General features: G+C 40.9%; 1 protein-coding gene across 1 annotated transcript in view; it reads left to right on the top strand.

The window, feature by feature from the left end:
* The window catches only part of ABCC2 (ATP binding cassette subfamily C member 2), an 833,283-nt gene that overhangs the window by 793,390 nt on the left and 17,389 nt on the right, over positions 1 to 22,504 (top strand). Inside the window, exon 31 of the mRNA XM_044055642.1 lies at positions 4,049 to 4,243. Within this exon, the coding sequence (XP_043911577.1) occupies positions 4,049 to 4,243 (195 nt within the window). The remainder of the gene's footprint in view (positions 1 to 4,048; positions 4,244 to 22,504) is intronic.

Here is a 22,504-nt window from a genome sequence, read left to right as displayed (position 1 = left end):
AGACTGATGTTGTTTGCATTTGGGGAGATGATGGTCAGCAAGTGGGTGGTGGAAAAAATGGAAGAAGAAAAAAGAAAGAACAAGTCAAAAGAAGGAAACCAGCAAACCTAGGTAGTGTGTTTATACATTGCTGCTAGCCCCTTGACACTACCTCCCCATTTCTTTTCCAATTTATTTCAAATCCCTTGTTAATGTAAAATGATTTGTCTCAAGTTGTATGCTATAGAGTTTATCATTCACAGACATGAGAATATGCTGAGCAACTATTTATCTCTAGCCCTCAACAACCAAGAAGATAAGTCTTACTATGATAGTACAATAGCACACAAATATGACTTGTGCAACAAATCAAAATGATTAATTTATATCTGCATTCCATTAAGCAGAAGAATGCTTTGGAACCCCTGAATATGAAAATGAGCATCACTTTTTAACGTTCTTAACAGGTTTGCCCTATGTAGCCATCCAACCTAACCAACTATCTCAGTAATTCAATCCTTTCTCAGTCTTGGCTGGTTGTAGCCCCTGCCAGTGGAGGGGACAGTTGATGGGTACTGGGTCAGCCTGCTTGGTAATGCTGTTGTTTGTCCTATTTTTAATATTTGCTGAGAAATGTGTACAAGGGAGCAAAGTAACCATTTCAGAGTGCAGGCGTGTACACTTCCTCTCAAGTCACCCTAATAAGCTTCCTTCTCACACTGTTCTGAAAGCACATATGCAGTAACTGACATGTAGGATTAAGGTAAATTGCTCCAAAGACAGGAAGCATAGACACTGATATATCTACAAAACCTGTCACGGAGAAGTACCAAGAAACTATAGAACATTACTGTGATTTTAGTAGGGATCTGTTTTAACATTGTTGGCTAGGCTTACTTAGGCCCTTGGGCCGATAACCTAGTACCTACCTACCTATGAACGTATGAACATGTCACACTGAGGAATACAAGTAGGCTTCTGACTGCATACTCCTCCCTCCCGTGATTGTTCATAGGTTGGCACTAGGCTATCGGCCCTAAGGCCTATGCAAGCCTAGCCATAACAATTCCCTGGGAATTTTTTCCCAAAATATTTACTTCTCTGGGCCCCTGTCTAGCAGGGTGACTGACATGATCCCCGGGGTGAATTTCCTATCTTCCATCCAATCATCAAGGTTCCTTTTGAAGAGGGCCAATGAGGTGCTCTGCTTGACATGTATGGGCAGTCTATTCCAGAGTATGGGGAGTCTCTGGGTCAGGAACCTATCCCTCCAGCATGTTTTGTTCAATGTGATGATAAGGTTTAGATCCCTGGAGCGTGTGGCTCTGAGGGATTGGGATTTCTTTAAGTGGAGCATGTCCAACAGCTCAGGGTTTGACATGGCCTTGTATGTTAAGCAGAGATCGCCTCCGAGTAGACGATATGCCACAGAGTATAGCTGGAGTTTTTTTAGACAGTCAGCATATGGCATCTGCTTTAGGCCTGTGATTCTTTTAGGGAGGTATTTCTGTGGCCTTTCCAGCTGTTGCAGATGTCGTGTGAGGTACATACCAAATGGGGCATTATACTCTATAATGGGTCTAATGAGGGATGAGTACAGTGGGACAATGACCTCCTTTTTTCTGGATGAAAAGCCCTTAGTGATGAAGTGTGCCACGTAGAAGGATTTCCTGACTGTTGTGGCGATGTGGTTATTGAAAGTGAGACCACTGTCCACTTGTGTCCCTAAGTCTCTCATCACACTTTCGATGTTTAGTGTCCTGCCACCTATGTGGTAGTTCATGGGTACATGTTTTTTTCCAAAGGGATGACTATACATTTCTTGGCATTAAGCTTGAGCCCATGGCTCTGGCACCAGGCATCTGTTTCTGTAAGGCCCTTTTGTAGAATATCCACATCATTTGGGGATTCAATAATGGCTCCCAGTTTGCAGTCATCTGCAAATTTTGTTAGCCAGCGTCCCTTAATGTTGGCCTGTACTTCAGAGAAGTAGATGCCAAACAAGAGTGGTCCCAGGACTGAACCCTGAGGTACTCCACTTGTCACTTGTCTGGAGCTGGATTTGGAGTTGGCTACTTTTACAGTCTGGGTTCTGTCAGTAAGCCAGTTGGCAACCCATCGAGTGACGTAGGGATTTATGCCTAGCTTAGTAAGTTAATCTATGATTCCAGAGTGGGGGATGGTGTCGAAGGCCTTGGCGAGGTCCAGATAGGCTGTGTGGACCGCCTTACCCTCGTCCACAGCTCTGGAGACCAATTCAAAGAAGTCAATCAGATTCAGGAGACAAGATCGGCCCTTCAGAAACACAAACTGGGTGGGGTCCAGTGTCTGGAGGTTGCCAATGTCTTTGTTTATAAGTTCCATGATAATGCGCTCCATGCCCTTGCAGATCAGGCTTGTCAGACTGATGGGACCCAAGGTGGATCCTCCCTTGTGGAGCGGGATAACTGTAGCTGTGTGCCACTCAGTGGGCATGAAGCCCGAGGTGAGGCTATGATTCAACAGGTCACTTAGGTGGGGTGCCAGTTCATTTTCTAGTTCATGTAGTACACAGCCTGGGATGTCATCTGGTCCCATGGATGCTGTATTCTTAGCTTTGGAGAGTGCTGTTTCTACCTGTGTGGCTGTGATTATTGGAATTTGGCAATCTTTTGGTATTGAGATCGGCCCTTTAGGGAGTGAGAGGGGAGTGAAGTTGGCACTAAATCGATCTGCCAGGATATTGGCAATATCCTTGGGATCAGTATATTTAATGCCATTCTGTTGTAGTTCAGAGCAGATCTGAGCATTGCCATTTAGATTCTTGACATAACTATAGAATGCCTTGTGGTTGTCTTTGGAATCTTTGGCAATTTTATTTTCGTAACTAGCTTTTGAGGATTTTATGAGGGATATCAGCTTCTTACTGAGGCTGGTGAGGGAGTTTTTTGCATCCTGGGATTTTCCTCTTTTCTGCAACAGTTTCTTCCTTCTGTTGTATAGTTTGTTTATAGCAGGGGACCACCAGATTGGCTTCCTTTTTTGGAGAAGAGCATCTTGGTTCTATTTGGGATGGCGCAATTCATGCACGAGTGGATGTGCTCATACAGTGCCTTAGTGTAGGATTCTGCAGTCGAACTTCCAGATCCTGTCTGCGTGTGTGTTGTGAAGTTTGTCACTTCAGTAGCATGAAGTTGGCTTTGGAGAAGTTTTTTAAGGAGGTTTCCTTACTGGGGGGTGGGGGTGGGATGTGGATGTCAAGGGTGATTTGCTTATGGTCAGACCTGACCAATGAGGGGGTGACCACTGGTGTGGAGCATCTATCTCCCATGTTGGTAATGACCAGGTCTAGGATATTGGTTCTTCTGTCTCCCAGGCCAATAATTAAACCAGTGTTATCTGGGACATAGTAAGGGCATCTTCACTCTGGGCCACATAAACTACATGAGCATAACAGTTTCTGGTACTTTTTTGTCAGTTTGTACAACAAGGTGATACCCAGTAGAGACAAATGCATGTTTTTTTATTCTGCAGTCCTGGAAGCATGATATAATTAAAAGACTTGCTCAGAATCATATGCATGTTGATGCTTGGAGATTTATATGCATATGTATTTAATTTAATGCATTCATAGCTCGTCATCATAAGCAGTAGGCCATTTCATAACATGATGCATCTTCTTGTCAAAAGCTTCTTGAATAATAACGTTAGCTACTGTACAAACAGCAGTAACACATTCAAATCTGAAAAGCGCTAAAAATAAAACAACAGAAGTAAAGGCACAATTTGCCTCACTTACACAACACATGCAAGCTTTAATTGAAACATTAGGATAGCACTGAATTATATTTAGGAATTAAGAAATGTGTGACCTAGATATTAATATGGGAATGTGCTGAGCATTTGGCATTTAAAAAGCAGGAACATACTCAGCACAAGTAATGAAGTGATAGTGCTTGGGTGACAGAGCACACTAAATGAAGGTGTAATACATGATGTTAAATACAAGTAAAGTCTGTCAGTAGAAAGAAAACCTCAATACGAATGCATATAGGACTATAATATGATACTTCTTTTGTTATTACGGCAGTGTTGGTCAAAGGCAACTACTTTGCTTGGCACGAGCTCTGTTAAGAAAGTCAAAAATTCTTATTCTGGATGAAGCAACTGCTGCTGTGGATCTGGAGACAGACAACTTGATTCAGACAACAATTCGAAGAGAGTTTTCGGACTGCACCGTTCTTACTATTGCTCACAGACTCCACACAGTCATGGACAGCAACAGGTAAGAACTTTCTGGAAGTTGAGAAGGGTATAGGACAAGTCTTTGAAAGGAGATTTTAAAAATGAAATGCAATTTGGACTGAAAAAAGAATTGAAACTGCACTTACAAAACACTTCAGTAATCTGAACGTTTTTTATATGGGGCAAAGACCTCCCCCACCACCAGCCACATACACATAAACACAGAAAGCTGTTCACTCTATTCCCTTACTAAAATGGATCAGCTTTGAAATCACTGCATGCTGGAGGACAGGGAAACACCCCAAATTATCAGGACCAAGAAAACTTTTCTGAAAATATCTTTGACTGAATTCTACCTTTCTCTTACAATACCACTGATTTGTTTATATATTCAGGTTTAGGATTCTCAGTAACAAGGTGGGCATCACTTGTACTGGGGTCTATAGCACTTCATTGAAGTGACTAAACACTGAATCCCTATTCGTCAAACTTAATCCATCGAATGCTAAATCCGTTCAATGTTCATTTACATTCATTTTTTTTCCTAGGGAAAAAAACTAGTGGATCAACCTAGAGACTGTCACAAAAAAACACATCATGCAAAACCCACCCAGATGGGGGTCTGTGCCCCTCACACCTACTCTAATTAAATATACCAACTCTGAGATTGCACTACAATGGGGAAAAGGGCAAATTCCTGATGATGGCCAACTAGCACAGAATACACTAGGGTATCAATGTCTTAGAATCAGAACTCTAACTAATGTACCCCTAGTTCCCTTTGAGGACTGTAACATAGACAGGTACTTTTACAGCCAGATAATGCCCATGATAATAGCATCTGCTAATATGGTCTGAGACACTTTCAACAAATTATTTTAACACAAAATCATGGACCTTAGTATGTTAAAGATGTGGAGTCCAAAATGGAGTCTTGGATGTCAAAATGCTACAGAATTATCTTACAAGTGACCAAAATTCTGGGTCCAAGACTGAAGTCTTTGCTTCACCCAGAGAATTTGAGTCCAGCAAATTCTCTTTTAAATGTTAACCTCGGAGAAAGAGCAGCATATACATTCAAATAGAAGTTAAACTGGGATTTTCATCATATTCATCACTGCTGTAGCCTTAGCTATAGGGTTTATATCCTACCAAGGCTTCAAGGCACCTTCCATGCACCCAAACTGTCAGGCAGCTTGAGTTCATCGGACTAAAACACAAGTTTGGGAGTGAAGCCCTTCAGAGCTTTACTGCTGCCGAAGAGTATGCTCCTCTGAGGCTTTTGAGGAATGATGGTTGGCTTATGCTTTCCTTTGTTGGGCAGAAGTTCACTTTGATGAAAACCCTTCCATTTTCTTAATTTTGTTGATGTTTTATTACTTTCCTTTTCAAGCATGTTATTATAAAGCTAGGAGTGTTGTGCTTTAACAGACTGTCTTGAGACTGCAACATACTTTTAAATAGAGTTGCCACTTTTTCTGTCAGTTTAAAACTGGTGTAAAGTAACTGATTTTTTTTTCTGTCAAGAGACTGTTTAATTTACTTTTATGGGGCTGTCATAATGTTTTAAAGTGCTTTTTACTGTGTTTTATGTGAAAAAACTTACTTTTGTGAACTGGTATTGTTTACTGGCAATTGATACTTATCTTCCTCAGGAAAGAGGCACCATTTTTGGCTTGACCATGGAACAGACTACCAGTTCCATAGTCGGTCCTTCTTCCAGCCACAAAAAGAAAAAAATATAAGAAAACAGCCTTTGCCACTACAGCATGCTAGAAGGCAAACAGGGGCCACTCTTGTCTGTCCTGGGAGAGCAAACAGGGAAGGTTTCCCTGTTGTGTCAGGATGCTGTGCCCATCCCTGGGCAGCAGCAGCTTCCCACTAATAACATACTTGGCCCCATTTTTGCTGTCAAAAAGAAACAGAAAACCAAACATTTAGGAATAGTTTACTAGGTCTGGCTCCGGGTTTAATTCAGGTATTGATCATTCTTGTAGTTTCTGGTAAAAGAATGAAGGATTTCTCTTTTTCTGAAGAGATTTAAGATTCTGAATCTGAACAGTAAAATGCAGACACAGAGAGATTTTTCCTCAGATATCTGATTCAGACTCAGAGCAGAGCCCAGCTTTTTTTTTAATTAATTATAGGTGCATAGTAAGCTAATTGCCCTTGTGAGCCATTTATAAGCCTACCCAATTATCCCTTGTGAGACTCAAACCCTGCACCTTGTGCTTGCAAGGCAAACACCTTAACTATTAGGTCACCCTCCCTCCCTTTGATTGTCCCTGTGGGTTTTTTCTCTTCCTCTGAGACAATTGCTAAACTATTCCAGTATTTTCAGAGAGAGAAAACAGAGGTTTTTTGTCCCTTCAAAATACTAGGAATTGTTACAGAAGGATTTTCCAGAGCCTAAACTCATTCCTCCTGTTCCATCTGCTTTAGATGATGTGTGTTTTACTGCCTGCAATTTTCCTCATAGTCAGCCAATTACCCCTAAAAAGGCAGATAGGATGTATAAAGTTCCTCAGTCTTTTAAATGTTTATTCACTATTTCCAAACCTGAACCAGCAGCTTTAGCCTTAGTTGATTGCACTGCTACTAAGCACTTAGTTAATTCCAGTCCTAGTCTTTATAAGGATGGGGAAATTATTGATCGGTATGGGGAAAAAGTGTACGCTTCTGCAACTTTAACATATGAGCATGACAATTCTGAAAATCAATGTTTGTTCTGACAAGTTGGGAAAGTACAAGGAATGTTTTAAATACAGCTTCCTGTGATGAAAAATCTGCTGTGAATAACTTAGTTTATTCTATTGCAAAGGCTATTATTCGTTGTCTTACATAAGCTACGACTCCAAGAAAGCATTCAAAAGTCTTTTTTGTCCTCTTCATACAGGATTTGTGCTTCTGAGATGTCAACTAGACACTTCAGTTCAAACAGCTTTTCTTCCACAGGAAAAATTACATTATCTAGATCTATTTTTAAGGTTTTCCATTTAGACTTTGCTCACTGTGAGAGAACATCTCATGGCATCTATGATTCTTATGATACCCCTCGCAAGACAGCATGTGAGAAAGATACAGTGGTATTTTAAATCTCTTTGGCCCCAGCATCAATACCCTTTATCTTTTCAAATCCAAGTGCTGGGGTTTGTCAGAAAATAATCTTTTTGGGGAGACAAGAGATATCCTGAAATCCAGGTCTCCCCTTCTCTTTCCCCCTGCTCCAAAGCAGTCAGTCACCACAGATGCTTTGGACTTTGCTTGGGGAGTGGTTTCAGAAGGGAGAAAAGTACAGGAGGCGTGGGACATGAAGGACCAATGCAAGCACAAACATATCAAGGAGATGCCTTCCCTGATCAAGGCACTCAACTCTCTGAACAATCTTTGGTCCCCAGGACATGTTGAAGTAGTTACAGACAATAACACAGTCATGTCGTACATCAGCAAGCAAGAGTGAACCAGGTCATACCCCCTTTGCAGAGTAGCCTTGTTAGCTTGGGATATAACTTCACAGCACAATCTTAATTTACAGGCATCATACATTCTGTCAGAGTAAAAAAGCTGTGTGGCAGAGAAGCCCTCATGAATGCAAACTAGATCAAGGGGTCTTCCAAATTTCTTCCATGTGCAGAAGCTGCTCAAGTGAACCTCCTTGCAAGATTCTGTTCTTGGATGCCATGCATGAAGACCTGGAAGATAAATACCTTCTCTTTTTCTTGGTCAGGAAAGCTCCTGTATGCTTTTCCATCCTTTCCACTAATACCCAGGATCATAGGACGTTACCAGGCTAATGGCCCTAGGGCCCTTACAAGCCTAGCCAAGTTCTACCCTTATTTCTGCAGTCAGCACCAAATGCCCATGTCCAAAGAGGGATACAGGTAAAACTCTCAGGTAAATTTACAGTTACCCATTCAATCATCCAGACTGCGTTTGAAGAGGGCCATTGAGGTGCATGTGTGTCCCTCCAGCAGGTTCTATTAATGACACATACCAGGTTAAAGTCTTCAGAGTGAGTAACCAGTTTAGAATTTGACTTGCAGATATGCAGCATTTCTAATAAGGAAGAGTCAGAGATTGCCTTATATGTAAAACAGAGATCGCCTCTGAGTAGTCTGTATAAGACAAAATTAAGTGACAATGATTTCAGATGATCCACATAGGACAGATGCTGAAGACCTTGAGTTTTCCTTGTGAAGAATCTTTGTGGTTTCTCCAGTTGCTGCAGGTTCTTGGAAAGGTACATACAAAAAGGGGCATTGTACTCAATTATTGGCCTGATGTGGGAAGAGTACAGGGAGGTTATAACTTATTTTTTTCTGGAGGCAATGCCCTTACTTATGAGATGAGCAATATAGAATGCCCTTCTTACCACTGTGGAGGCATGGTGATCAAAGGTAGGATTGCTGTCAATCTGTGTGCCTGGGTCTCTCACCACTGAGTGTGTACTTAGGGTTTTGCTATTGATGTGGTAGTTAGCAGGAATATTGCTCTTACCGAAAGGGATGATAATACATTTTTTGCATTGAGTTTAAGTCATGGCTTTGGCACTAATCATTTGTTTGTGTAAGACCGTCCTGTAGGATAACATCATTTGGAGATTCTATGACCACTCCCAGTTTGCAGTCATCAGCAAATTTTGTCAGCCACAGACCTTTAGTCTTTGCTTGTACTTCAGAGAAAATGAATCCAAAATGTAGAGGTCCCAGGACTGATCTATGTGGAACACCACTGATTACAGGTCTGCTGTTGGAGGTGGATTCCCTTATTTTGACTATATGTGTTCTATCAGTCAGCCAGTTAGTGGATACTTCTGAAGATTCAGAAGGAATCCCCCAGTATCGCTGTGGCAACTGCCTTGTGGCCCAGGCAAGTGTGGTTTTCTCTCTTCTTTTCAAAATGGCCAGGGGTAATTACCACAAGCTTCTTCACATATGTAATCTAATCACACAAGTACATTGGTGCTTGATACACCCTGGCATCAATCAACTGCAGTTGATTGCCAGGATGATAGGGCCTGAATTCCTTTTAGGCACCTACTTACTTAGGACATGCAGCAGGTATAAATGGATGCAAGAAACCATGCTACTAGAAAATCATATATTAGCAAACAGAAAAGGTTTTCTAGCTGGTCCCAACATAACCAACATCCACTCAGTGCTTGTTTTTCTCTGGTTCTACAATATTTTTGAGAGGTACTGTCTCGTGGCCTTTCTGATTCCTCTTTTAAGGTTTATTTATTGGCCATTTCAGCAAGTCTGCCTATGGATCCACCTCTTTCAGTGCAGTCTCTATCAAAATGTTCTTAAATGGATTTTGCATAAAAGGTCTAGAGGAAAACTGGTGGCCCCCTTGGGAGATTACTTTTGTGTTAGAGAAGCTAACACTCCATTTGTAACAGCTAATCTTCGTGACTTAAGATTCTTAATATGAAAAACAGTTTTACTGATTGCCCTGACATCTGCAAGAAGGGTACTCAAGTTGCAAGCTCTTATGATGGATCGATTCCTTTTCATTTTCAATAAGGAGAGGGTTTCTTTAAGAACTAATCCTTCTTTTATGCCTAAAGTAGTATCCAAGTTTACTTTAAGCTAAACTATCCATCTTTCCGTTTTTTTTCCCCTGAACCTAAAAATGAGGGAGAAAGGATACTCTATACCTTGGATGTACTCTATATCTTGGATGTCCCCAGACAACTTGAGTACTATTTTGACAGAACTAAATCTTTCAGATCTTGGGATCAATTGTTCATTTTGTGTGAAATTAACAGGATGGAACAACCTGTGTTAAAGCGGACTATTTCCAAATAGTTGTCTAAGGCTATTACCTTTGTTATACTCACCATAACAAAATTATTCCAGGCAGGGTCAAGGCTCACTGTTCTAGAGTCTTGGCTTCATCTATGGACTTCGGAAAGGGTAGGATTCTAGAAGTATTCTAGAAGCTGCTACTTGGTCCTCTACATACTTTTATGAAGCACTAAAAGCTTCATTCCTTCTCTAGTTCCAGATCAAGCTTTGCTAGGACTATTCTCCGGGGGCTCCTGGAATCTTCTTCTTCCACCTCCCAAATGTAGTTGGCCAAGGTAATCTATCCATCTAGCTAAAGCTACTTCAGCAGTGATCAATATGATGAACATAGTACAGTTGTTTAAGTAAAACTTAACATAACAGTAGATGTTAAAATGATCACTGCTGCAGTAGCCACTCCCTCCCTCCAGCCCCCTTATTTTTTTGTGTGTTTTTTATGTCAGGGTGTGGACATTTATTTTTTGTTGTTCCTAGCAATATCCTTTCAGGGCTCAGCTTCCCTCTCTCTGCTGTCAGGACAGCTCTGAAAAACATCTCACCCAAACTTGTCTTTTAGTGAGCTCAGCTCACCTCAAGCTGCTTGACAGTTTGGGTGCATGGAAGGTACCAATAGGGTTGCCACCTTTCATCGTGGCTAAAACCGGAGTAAAGCCACACCCCTCATGTCATCAGTAACCCCGCCCATCCACCCTCCTCACCCACATTCCGCCCATTTTGTGGTGTCACGATGACATCACTCGGTGAGGAACGCCCTCTCTTCCCATTCCGGCTGCCTGCTTTCGGCTGATTTACTATGCTTTTCTGTAAAAAAAAAGCATAGTAAATCAGCCGATTTACAAACTCCGATAGTCTGTTTCCTGTTTGTACAGTGTTTTCCGGACTACCAGAGAATCAGTTTGATTTCTGGATAATCTGGAAAGAAACAGGAGGGGTGGCAACCCTAGGTACCAAGAAGCTTGGGAAGCTGGCTGGCTGTTATGCGCTTGGCAGGATATAAGCCATATAGTTAAGGTTACTGCAGCAGTGATAATTTGAGCATCTACTGTTACAGTAGGTTTTACTTGCACAACTGTAATTTCTTAAAAGAATATGTTCTAATACTGGAAAATCTATTTTCTATTTATTCATTTGATAAGTGGGTATAAACTTACCAAGCAAAACCAGAACCTTTTTTGATGTGACCTAAAGTATAAAAGATACAAGAATGCTGCAAAGGATCAGAACAACAAATGCAACCAAAAACAAGAGTACTAAAAGATGTTATGAAGAAAAAAAAGATCCTACTTAAGGAATCTCAAAAAATCCTGACTGGGCATCAGGGCCAGCCATTCGACAGTATAAACAATGGCTCTATGTGATTTGGTTACATTTACAAATGTTGATATGACACCTTAGCCTCATGTAAAAATGGAAAAAGGGGGTTCATGATGACGAGAGGATGGCATTTATGACTGTTGTAGAGGCTCTGTTCCATTTTTCCATTTCTCCTTCCCCAAACTGCCTATATCTGAGATGATCTCAGGGACACTAAATTAGGAGCTACAGGAGTGGAAAGCAGCATGTGATCAGCTGGAAGGCATGCAAAGGAAGAAAGTTAAAAAAAGAAAAACTATTAAGTAAATTAAAATAAATTGCATTTCTGCACAGCAAAACTTACAGTCAAGGAACCTGTGCTGAAAGGAAATTATAAATAAGACTGAAAACCTGCAAGGAAGATTAAAAGAACAGAAGATGGTGGGTTAGGAAAATAAACAGTATCTGGTTTAAGGAGGTTCATGTTTTATTTTGAATGATGACAGTCTTTCTATAACTCAAACTAGTTTTCAGTGTTTAAATATGTGGCAATAAACCAGATGGTGATTATACTGAATGTACTTAAAGGGTGTTATTTTGCTGAAATGGACTTACTGATTTATTTAACAGAAGAAAGAATAAATTGTCTTTAAAGGAGCAATTATATGAACCCTACAAAGTATAAACAGTACTTTACTGTTTTAAAGGGACAGTAATAACTGCATGACTCATCAATACAACCCCGTGATTATTAATGGTGAAGGATTCTGAACAGTCATATTCTGGAATTTGGTTCTAGTAAAAGGCTCAGAGTAGTGGTCTGCAGTTGAGGGACTCATCAGTCGTGAGTTACCATGTGGCGATCTGGTTTGAAGTGATGGTACAAAGACATTCAAAGCAGAATTTACAAGGACGTTTTCAGTTTATAAGGGAAGTAATATCACTTTTGACAGCTAAGATAATACACAGATATTGACAATAAGGATAAAATCCTTAAGAGTACATGTCCAGAGTTATTCAGATGTAGAAGAATGCAGAGGCTTGCTAATGGAACAAAAAACTTGACATGATGGTATGGGCAGGAAGAAATAAGTGGGTACAACAGTCCATAAACTGACACTAACAGGACTATGTATTACCTGACTTACAGAACCTTACAGACATACGCAGATTAGTCAAACTTACAACAACAGAACACTGACCCACAATACTGTGGGCAAGAGAAAAAAGTAAAGTAATGGATCTACAGACTGATAAACAGGTGGACAGAATATTTAATGCCTATACCCAATTGTCAACCTAATCAGTGTTGTGTATCAGGTAGGAAAGGTGCAGGAGTGGGGCAGTAATGGAGGCTATGGTTTTGAGTGTTGAGCAAGGTCAGCGTGAACCAAAACAGGAATAATCCATCTGTGACATGAGGAAGAAGAGGGATGAGGGATAGGCATGTGGATGGGGGGGAGCATTTTATATCTATGTAAAAATGAAATTAGTGATAGGGATGTTGCCATGGAGGAGACTATCATTTTTTAGATAAGAAGCATTAAAGCCCATGGGGAAAAATGTATTGAAATTGTATGATTTTTTCCAGGGAAACAAACATTTTAATGCTTTCATGCATTAAGTTAAACTTTCCCATGGATGGAAGCATAGACATTTTTCTTTTCACACCTGGTTACTCATACTATCATATATTCAGATCGCCCCAACCCCCAGCTAGGATCAGACATAAAAACTTCTCCAAAGCTGATTTCAGCCTCCTGAGGGATGGTATAAACAGCTTCACAGCCCCCTCCCCCTCTGTAATAACTGGCACCAATATCCAAAACTACACCAAAGCACTATACGAGCATTTATATAGATGCATGGAATCAGGAATACCCAACAGGACTAAATCAGGAAGAGGAAACCTGTCTGGTGGACATCTGCAATAAATAAACTCTATAACAAAAGGAAAGCATTGTTGTCCAAGACTAAGAAGGAGCAGGTGCCCATCTGGAAGCAATGTCTCCTTAGCCTGAACAAGCAAATAAGAGCACTAGTGAAATCCTCCAAAGCAAACTTTGAGTCTAAATTGGCCACATCTACTAGAGATAATCATAAGGCCTTCTTCACATATGTCCGTAATCTCAAAAGAAGGACTCAGATCTGTTCAGAACTAGTGGTCAAGAACACCACATATACAAATGCTGTAGATATAGCAAACTTGCTGGCTGACAGATTCAGCAAAAATTTTACCCCTCTGTTTCCCCATCAATAAATCAGGACATCCACAGTACCTACCCCCTTCCCCTTATATCTAGGGAACAGGTCATCCTTGCTCTCTCAAAGGCAAAAAATACAGCCTCCATGGGACCCAATAACATCCAAGGCTGCATCCTACATGAATTCAGGCAGGAACTTGCAGAACCATTAGGCACCCTATTCAACCAAAGCCTGAGTACTGGCTTTGTCCCAGCTGAGTGGAGGACAGCCACGGTCATCTCTATACACAAAGGTGGAGTGTCCACCGATCCGGGAAATTATAGACCCATCAACATAACTAGCTTGAGCTGCAAGGCCATGTAAAAGAATATCATGGATCTCATTAACAAGAACATTGGCAACCTCCAAACAGTTGATCCCACACAGTTTGGCTTCATCAAGGGAGGTCATGTCTGCTAAATTTGGTTGACTTCTTTGAGATGGTCACCAAAGCCATGGACGAGAGGTAGATGGTGCACAACACCTACCTTGACCTGGCCAAAGCCTTTGACACTATTCCCCTTTCGGCCATAATAGAGAAACTCTCTCAACTAGGCATCAATCCATATGTTAGCAGATGGGTAGCAAACTGGCTCACTGATAGAACCCACATAGTCAAAATAAGGGAAATCACCTCAAGCAGTAGACCTGTAACAAGCAGCATATCCCAGGGTTCGGTCTTGGAGCCTCTGTTATTTGGGATATACATTTCTAAGGAGCAGGCCAAACCAGTGGACTATGGCTGACCAACTTTGCAGATGACCGCAAGCTGGGTGCGGTCATCAATTCCCCTAGTGATGTGGACATCCTCCAAGAGGGTCTCACTCAGACAAATGACTGGTGACAGAAACATGGCCTCAAGCTAAATACCAAAAAATGCATCATCATCCCCTTTGGGGAGAGTGATGTCCCCACAGATTTTCACATTAATAACAATGTCCTAAGCATGCAATCAGTCGTGAGGGATTTGGGCAACCAGGTTGATAGCAACCTGACTTTTGACCACCGTGTTGATTCCATTGTACTTCTTCATGGCCCACTTCATAAGTGAGGGCATCTCATCCAGGGACAAGGAGGTCATAACATCCCTGTAGTCTTCCCTTATAAGGCCCATTATTAAGTACAATGCTCCTTTTGGCACGTACCTCGCAAAGCACATGCAGCAGCTGTAGAGACCACAGAGGTTCCTCACCAGGAGAACCAGGGCCTCAAACATCTACCATACACAAATAGGCTAAAAGCCCTACTGAGTTTCATATAGACTCCTCAGAGGTGACCTCTGTCTGCCATACAAGGCAATCACAGACCCCACCTTGATGGGGACAGCTGCATATCCGCAAGTCAAGCTCCACTCAAGTAACCCACATGCGTGGCCTCAACCTGGTCTGTGACATCAACAAGACTTGTAGTTGGGACAGATTTGCGTCCCAGAGACCCCCCCCCCCCCATCTATGGAATAGACTTCCCTCTTCACATCAAGCAGAGTACCTCTTTATCCCTTTTTAAGTGCAAACTGGATAACTGGATGGGAAACAGAAAATATAACCTTGGGATTCCACCTGTGTTCCTGCTGGACAGGGGCATCGGGTGCTGATTTGTCTAAACATGGGCTAAATTTTTGGCTAAGCTTATAAGGGCCTCAGGGCTAATAGCCTAGTAACCTTCTATGATCTCAGTCTCCATGAAACCATTCAAAAAGAGAATATTAGGATTATCCCTTGCTGAGCAGCTGTAGCTGGGATGATTGACAGCCAGGGACAACCACAAGGCATTCTTTAACTATGTCCGCATCCTCAATGGCAATAAACAATTGTGTGCAGAGCTCACTGTAAATGGAGCCACCTATACTGAGCCAGAAGATATAGCAAACCTACTGGCTGACAAATTCAACTCCAACTTTACCCCTCTCTCCCCCTCAACCTTCATTCCGGAAATACTATCAGATATAACTCTCCCTGCTATCAGTAGGGAACAAGTCCTTAATGCTCTCTTGAAGGCCAAGATCATTGCATCAATGGGCCCAGACAATATTCCAGGATGCCTTCTAGCATGAAACATGACCTACCAGGCCCTCTTGAATTACTGTTTAACTGTAGCCTCCAAACAGGCTTCATGTCTCATGAATGTAGAACAGCAACAGTCATTCCTCTAAACAAAGGTGGGCCATCTACAGACCCTGGAAACTACAGACCCGTAAGTCTCAATAGTCTTATATGCAAAGCCATGGAAAGAATTATTATGGAAATGATCAATTATGATATAGTAAACCTCCAGACACTGGACTCTACCCATTTTGGTTTCATCAAGGCCAGGTCATGCATACTCACCCTGGTGGACTTCTTTGAGAAGGTCACCAAAGCAATGGATGAGAGCAAAATGGTTCACACTGCTTATCATGACATGGCCAAGACATTTGACACAATACCCATCTTGGGCATTGTTGACAAACTCAAGAGGTTAGGTGCAAACCCGTATGTCACCAGGTAGATAGCCAACTGGCTCACAGACAGGATCCAGAAAGTTAAAATTGGTGAGCCATCTCTACGAAGAGGCCAGTCACAAGTGGAGTCCCTCAGGGATTAGTCCTTAGACCACTCCTTTTTGGAATTTACTTTCCTGAAGTCAAGGCTAATGTCAGTGGTTTCTGGCTGACTCAATTTGCAGATGATTGCAAATTAGGAGCTGTCACTGAATCACACACTGACAAATGCTGTCCTGGAAGGGTGGACACAGAAACAATTAGTGTCAGAGCCATTTACTAAAACTAAATGTCAAGAAATGCATACTAGTATCCTTCAGGAAGTCATCCACCCCTGGTAACTATCATATTAACAACACACCCCTTAGAGATGACCCAGTAGTCAGGGACTTAGGGACACTCAGTAATCTTGCCTTCGACCAACAAGTCCCTACAGTAGTGAGGAAATCATTCTATGTTATGCAACTTATAAATGAAGGTATGGCATCTAGGTCCAAGGAAATCATTGTTCCACAGTATTTGGCATTCATCAGACCTATCATTGACTACAGTGCCCCATTTAGTATGTACCTTACCAGGCATACCCAACAAATGGAACATTCCTCACTAAAAGAATACAGAGTGTAATAAAATGTCCTATGCAGACCACCTCAAGGACCTATCCCTGTATTCTGTCTCCTACAGGCTGTTGAGGGGAGGTCTATGCCTGACATACAGGGCATTGTCAACCCCACTCTGTGGACCTCCTGCACATCGGCAAAACAAACAGCACCAGAATTACCCATTCTAAAGACTAAAACCTTGCCTGTGATACAAACATGGCCTGCTGGAGAGACAGGTATGTATCCCAGAGACTATCCTGTCTCTGGAACAGGCTCCCCATCCATGTGAAGCAGAGTTCCTCCCTAAGCCAGTTCAAGTGTAACTTGGACAACTGGATGGGGAACAGGTAATTCATCCCTGGCTTGGCACCTATGTCTCTGAAGGACACAGGCAACCTGTAAATGGTTCATCTTCCAGGCCCCTGCTTACATTTATCAAGGGTACCAGAATTTGTCAGAGATGTGGGATTCATGGTTTGGATTAAAAAAGGCTCTTGTGGTCATTTACCTAGTAAATACCTATGAACCTATAAAGCATTTAGGACTTGCTTCTGTCTATTAGTAGTGCAGGAGACAGTCCTGGGGTAAATTTTCTGTTTCCCATCCACTTGAATTTTGACAGGGTTGAACTTTGTTTTATGTGAATGGGGAGAGTCTGTTCTATAGCAGCGGTACCCTTTATGAGATATACCTGTCCTTCCAAACCATTCTGTTGACATTGCTGAAGAGGTTTAGATCCCTAGACAGAGCATTTCTGATAACATTTGACTTGCTGATGTGCAGTAAAACCATCAGTAATGAGTCAGTGGATGCTTTGTATGCCAGTCGCAGGTTACCTCTTAGCAGTCTGTAGGATATCAAGTACAGTGGCAGGGCTTTAAGTTGGTCTATGTAGTACATGTTGTTTAGGCGTTTTATCCTTTTAGCAATATAGGACTTTCTTACAACAGTAGACACATGTTGGTCAAAAGTTAGGTCACTGTCCACATAAGTTCACAACTCATGAATAACTGGATCAACTCTTAGGGGCATATTGCCAATGTGGTAGTTCCCTGGGGTAGAGGACTTCTCAAAGGATACAATACTGAACTTTTTGGCATTTAGCTTCAGTCCATGATTTTGGCACCAGTTATTTAAGTGGGACAAAGCTTCCTGAGGATGGATAAATCATTTAGGGATTCAATGACTGCTCATACCTTGCAGTCGGGTCTATATCATATTGTCAGAGTTTTAAAACTTCGAAAAACTAAAGTTCAAACTTTAATGATCGAAGTTTTAAAACCTCGAATCATATAACAGAGATTTCCATAGAGTGCGGGAAGGGAAGATTTCCCTTTACTGCACTGTAGTGCGAACTCAGAGTTGGTATATTTAAGTAGCGGGGTTGTGGGGGGTGCAGGGGGTCTTGCCCTCCTACATAGAGCATTTTGTTTTGTTTTGGATTGAAAATTTTTTTTTTACATTCGAAGTATTGAAGGTTCGAACTTTAGTGGTTCGAACTTTTAATACTTCGACAATATGGTATAAACCCCTTGCAGTCATCTGCAAACTTAGTCAAGCAGGACCCTTTAGTATTGGCTTTTACTTCAGAAAAGTAGATGCAAAACAGGAAAGGTCCCAGCACAGAACCCTAGGGAACTCCACTGGTGACTGGTCTCTTTGCAGAGTTAACTTCCCATATTTTGATTATCTGCATCCTATCTGTGAGACACTTGGCAATCCAACTGGTGACGCAGAGATTTATTCACAGTTTATTAAGCTTTTGTTCTACACCTGAGTAGGGAATTATGCCAAAAGCTTTAGCCAGTTCAAGGTATGCATTGTGTACCATTTTACCTTCATCCATTACTTTTGGGACATTTTCAAAAAAATCCTCCCGGTTGAGTAAGCATGACTTGCACTTGAAGAATCAAAGCCGAGATGGATCCAGTGTTTGGAGGTTTGCTATGACTTGATAAATTCTAGAAGTCTTCCCACGGCTTTGCATATGAAGCTGGTCAGACTTATGGGTCTGTAGTTGCCTGGGTCATCATGTGGTCATAAAGGTGTTTTGCAGGAAGCAGAACCCCCTCTAAGCCATTAATATGGGAAATACCACTCTAGAGTTGCACATTATATTTATTAGGTTACATGATTTCAGAATAAATGAAGAGTCCAAAAATGTATTTTCACAAAAATCTGCATCTGGAATTTTCACTCTGATGTTTACAAATTTTGGCATTTTTCCATCCTTAGCTACTTCTGATTTCAGGCTCTTTTACCAGCTCACTAAATAGCCTAGTAGACACCTCTGAACTCTATGACCACAAGGGTGTTTTTAAGCCAACACATGCATCTCAAATCTCTGACAAGTTCTGGTATCCTTGATAAGTTTAAGTTCCATCTTCCACTGTTCCTTACACGTTGTGGATCCCTGGTGTGACCCATCTGTGGGAGGCTTCTCCTCCAGGTGGAGGCCTATGGGATCATCAGAGGCTTGCAGTGCTCATGCACCTGGATTGGAATAGGGCCAAGCATGGAGATGCCATACAGTGCCCCACTGAGGTACTTCTTGCAAGGCCCATCATCTCTGTTGGTATACATACATATTGACATTTGCAGGAGACATGGAATGGATTTCTATCACAATTTATCCCCCCGAATCCCTCATTGTTGCTTCTTCATCTCCCATGTCTTCATGAGAGGTCATGAATTTGACACATCCTGAATGCTTCCATGCCTCCTTTTGAGTGAGGTAAGTAGGCGTAATCCCCACATTTTCTTCATAATCCCTTGTCTGTCCTCTAATATCCTGACTACTACTCAATCATCTTGGTTGTATTCAAGACTTTATCCCTTTACATAACACAGCTGTCAAATCTGGGCTGTGAGAATGTGCAGTACAATCAACACTATAAGCAGGGCATCTAGGCCAAAGCAAAACAACTAGGTCAAATAATCAAACTTATATATAATCCTTAATGAACTTTAAATCAAGCAGATGCCACACTTGGTACTAATGTCTTTGATCACAAAATGTCCATATCCACGTGCTCCTTTACAGAAAGTCACTTCTCTTTTCTTGTTTGAATCAAAAAAGTATTTAACAGGTGTTTTTGTTTTTCTTTATGAAGTTATACTTGGCTCCTGCTTATCTAAAGTAATACATGTTCTTTCCCCTGCATGGCTATGGCGATGACTTTTTTAATGACCAGCTATATTCTGTACTTTTAAGTAGGCAAGGATCTTCCTTCTCCCACAGATCTCATGCAATTTTATTCAGAATCACATTAAATTTGTTAGATAGTAAAGTAGATATTACAGATATTTACTATTTGGACTTGCCACATTCTTCTAGAGCTATAGCCATGGTCACTGGATAATTATATCCACACCTTTTCTCCAATTTATCCAATGTTAATCTTACTATTAACAAAAAAATAATGTTTTTATAGCCTGACATCATTTTTTTTGTTATACAAAAAAGTCTCTGGAGCTCTTTGGACAAACAAGTTCTTGAGTCACAGAATACAGCCATTTAGAGTTTGTAAAAAAAAAAAAGTGTTGAGACTACTTCATAATATTAGAACAAGTAAAAAGGCCAAAAGACCAGTCAACTAATCTTTAAAAGCATGTCATGAGGTGTTCATCAACTATGTATTGGTTTAAACCTCTTTCAAGTGTTTTACTTAAGTCACCTGAGTTTTAAAGCCTAATAATATCATGTCATTTTATTTGCATTTGTTTTATCCAGAAGGGCTTGAAAATCTCATCTTTAATGTCTTAAAAATCACTTGATTCAAGAAATAGAATTTGAAGTTCCTGAAGTTCTGACACACTAAATGATGGCTACATAGTACATTTCCCATATTTTCTTTACAGTCTTCACCTGCTCATAAATCATATTTGACAACTCTCAAGTTTTCCTACATACTTTAAAACACCTTGCAACTATCACAAGGTAACAGATAAGCCACTCCCTGTAAAGTCATGCATGTTCTTTGCCTTAGTTCCCCAACTACAGCCATTGTTTGCGATTTGGTAGATTTGATTTTCTTCCAGGTACATTCAAGCCCTGTGTCACAGATGGAAGAATTAATATAAGCAAGAATGGTCCGGCTTGCTTATGAGAAATAATACACTGAAGCAATGCAGGTTTTCTGCTGCTGTTCCCTGTTTCTGTTATTTCTTTAATTTCTACATAACTGCATTAGATGAATTCTGGCTTTCATGTATGCTCAGTCTAATTCTAATATTTGTCAAAAATGATAAAACTCAACAGTTTCTACTGAGCAGTTTGAGTGTATTATAATTTGAAATAGTAGCAGAATAATGCATGATAGTAAAAGTAAATATTTTTATGTATTCATTCATTTATACTTTGTTGACATGATCAGTCCAAATAGGCTAGTGGCCTCTTTTCAGGGGAGAACTAGGGTGGTATTTAAACTACCAAGGGAAATTTGGTGAGGGCATCAGGGAACTTAACATACTCCTTGGAGCTGCTGGATGGCACCAGAGGGCTCCTACAGCAGCAAGGAAGAGGCAGCAGCATACAGGAGTAGAGAAAAGTTATGAAGAGTTTAGATTGTAAAGTGAAAATTTGGAGAAACATTTGTTTGATATGGAGCTCCAGAATGTAAACAAAGATTCCTGTGTGGTGGATGTTATAAACGAGCAGCATTTAGCTGTCTCTATGGAGAAGAAAGAGTCTAATGAAGTGCTGCAGATAACCAAAATGGTGTAAGGGGTGCTTGCAAATGATCTGTTAAAAATAATCTAGCAGAATGATTCAGGTGACAGTTCTGCTGTTTGACAGGGTGAAATGGGAGATAAATGTTTTGGAAGTGCTGAGGATGGTAATGTGGAAAATGAACCAGGTGATTTTGCAGCAAAAAGAGTGCAGCAGTTAAAACTTATCCAGCAGTAACACAAAGTAAAAGAGCAAATCAGCAACAAGCTGTGAATGTGTCTGGTTTTGTGGCAGCAGATAATGCAATAACTAAAACGTATGCAGCAGTGCCAGCAGGCAAAAAAGGACAGCAGTAGCAAACTATTTTTAAAAAGAAAAGATCACCACCAGGTAGAATACAAACAAAAAATGCCACTGTATAGGGCAATTTGGTAATGGATCTGGGCTTTAAAGCTCAAGAAATGTGGTCATTTATATATATTGGAAAAGAGACTTTTTGTGACTTAACATCTGAGACTGATCATGAAATTTCTAGAACTGTGCAATAAAAAGGAGGACATTTATCCATGGAAAAATTATTTGTTTTCTGGGTGTAACTTGTATATTAAAAATGTTACTTTTTAGCTTAGAACTAATGAACTGGAAGAAGATAATGTTAAAAAAATGCATGCAGAGTATATGTGAAATTGCTGATAATAATGTAAAAGTTAGAAATGAGAGAAATGTATGGAATGGAGGATGGAAGCTGTTTTGAAATGTGAAAAATCATGGTGAAACACTCAAGTATCATTCTTGTGTCTGGTCATAGAGGGAAATTCTGTGCAGCCTAAATAATGTTTCTTTTTTGAGGACTTTCTCATTTAATTAAGGATTTTGACAAGATGACAAGGTACAATGTAACTACTGTTAGGACTCCTGCGGTGGTACGGCGGTGGCGTTGTTACCTCACAGCAAGAGGTTCTCCCGTTCGATTCTCGGCTTGGCTTGGGAGTGCCTTCTGTGTGGAGTCTGCATGTCCTCCCCATGGTTGGGTAGCATTCGAAAGACATGCGTGCGTAAATGGGCATGCCTTCATTGAAGGTTGGGCGTCGAGTTGGCACCTCGGCGTTTCATAAAAAAAATTTACTGCCAATCATTAGCGGACCAGAGTTCCGCTGCGGCGACCCCTTACCGGGAAAAATCTGAAAGACAAACAACAACA

This window comes from Protopterus annectens, chromosome 14.part0 (genome assembly GCF_019279795.1).
Source record: "Protopterus annectens isolate FY-2018-M chromosome 14.part0, PAN1.0, whole genome shotgun sequence".
Lineage (NCBI taxonomy): Eukaryota > Metazoa > Chordata > Ceratodontiformes > Protopteridae > Protopterus > Protopterus annectens.
The sequence above is the reverse complement of the archived record's forward strand: the minus strand, read 5'-3'. Positions and strand labels throughout refer to the sequence as shown.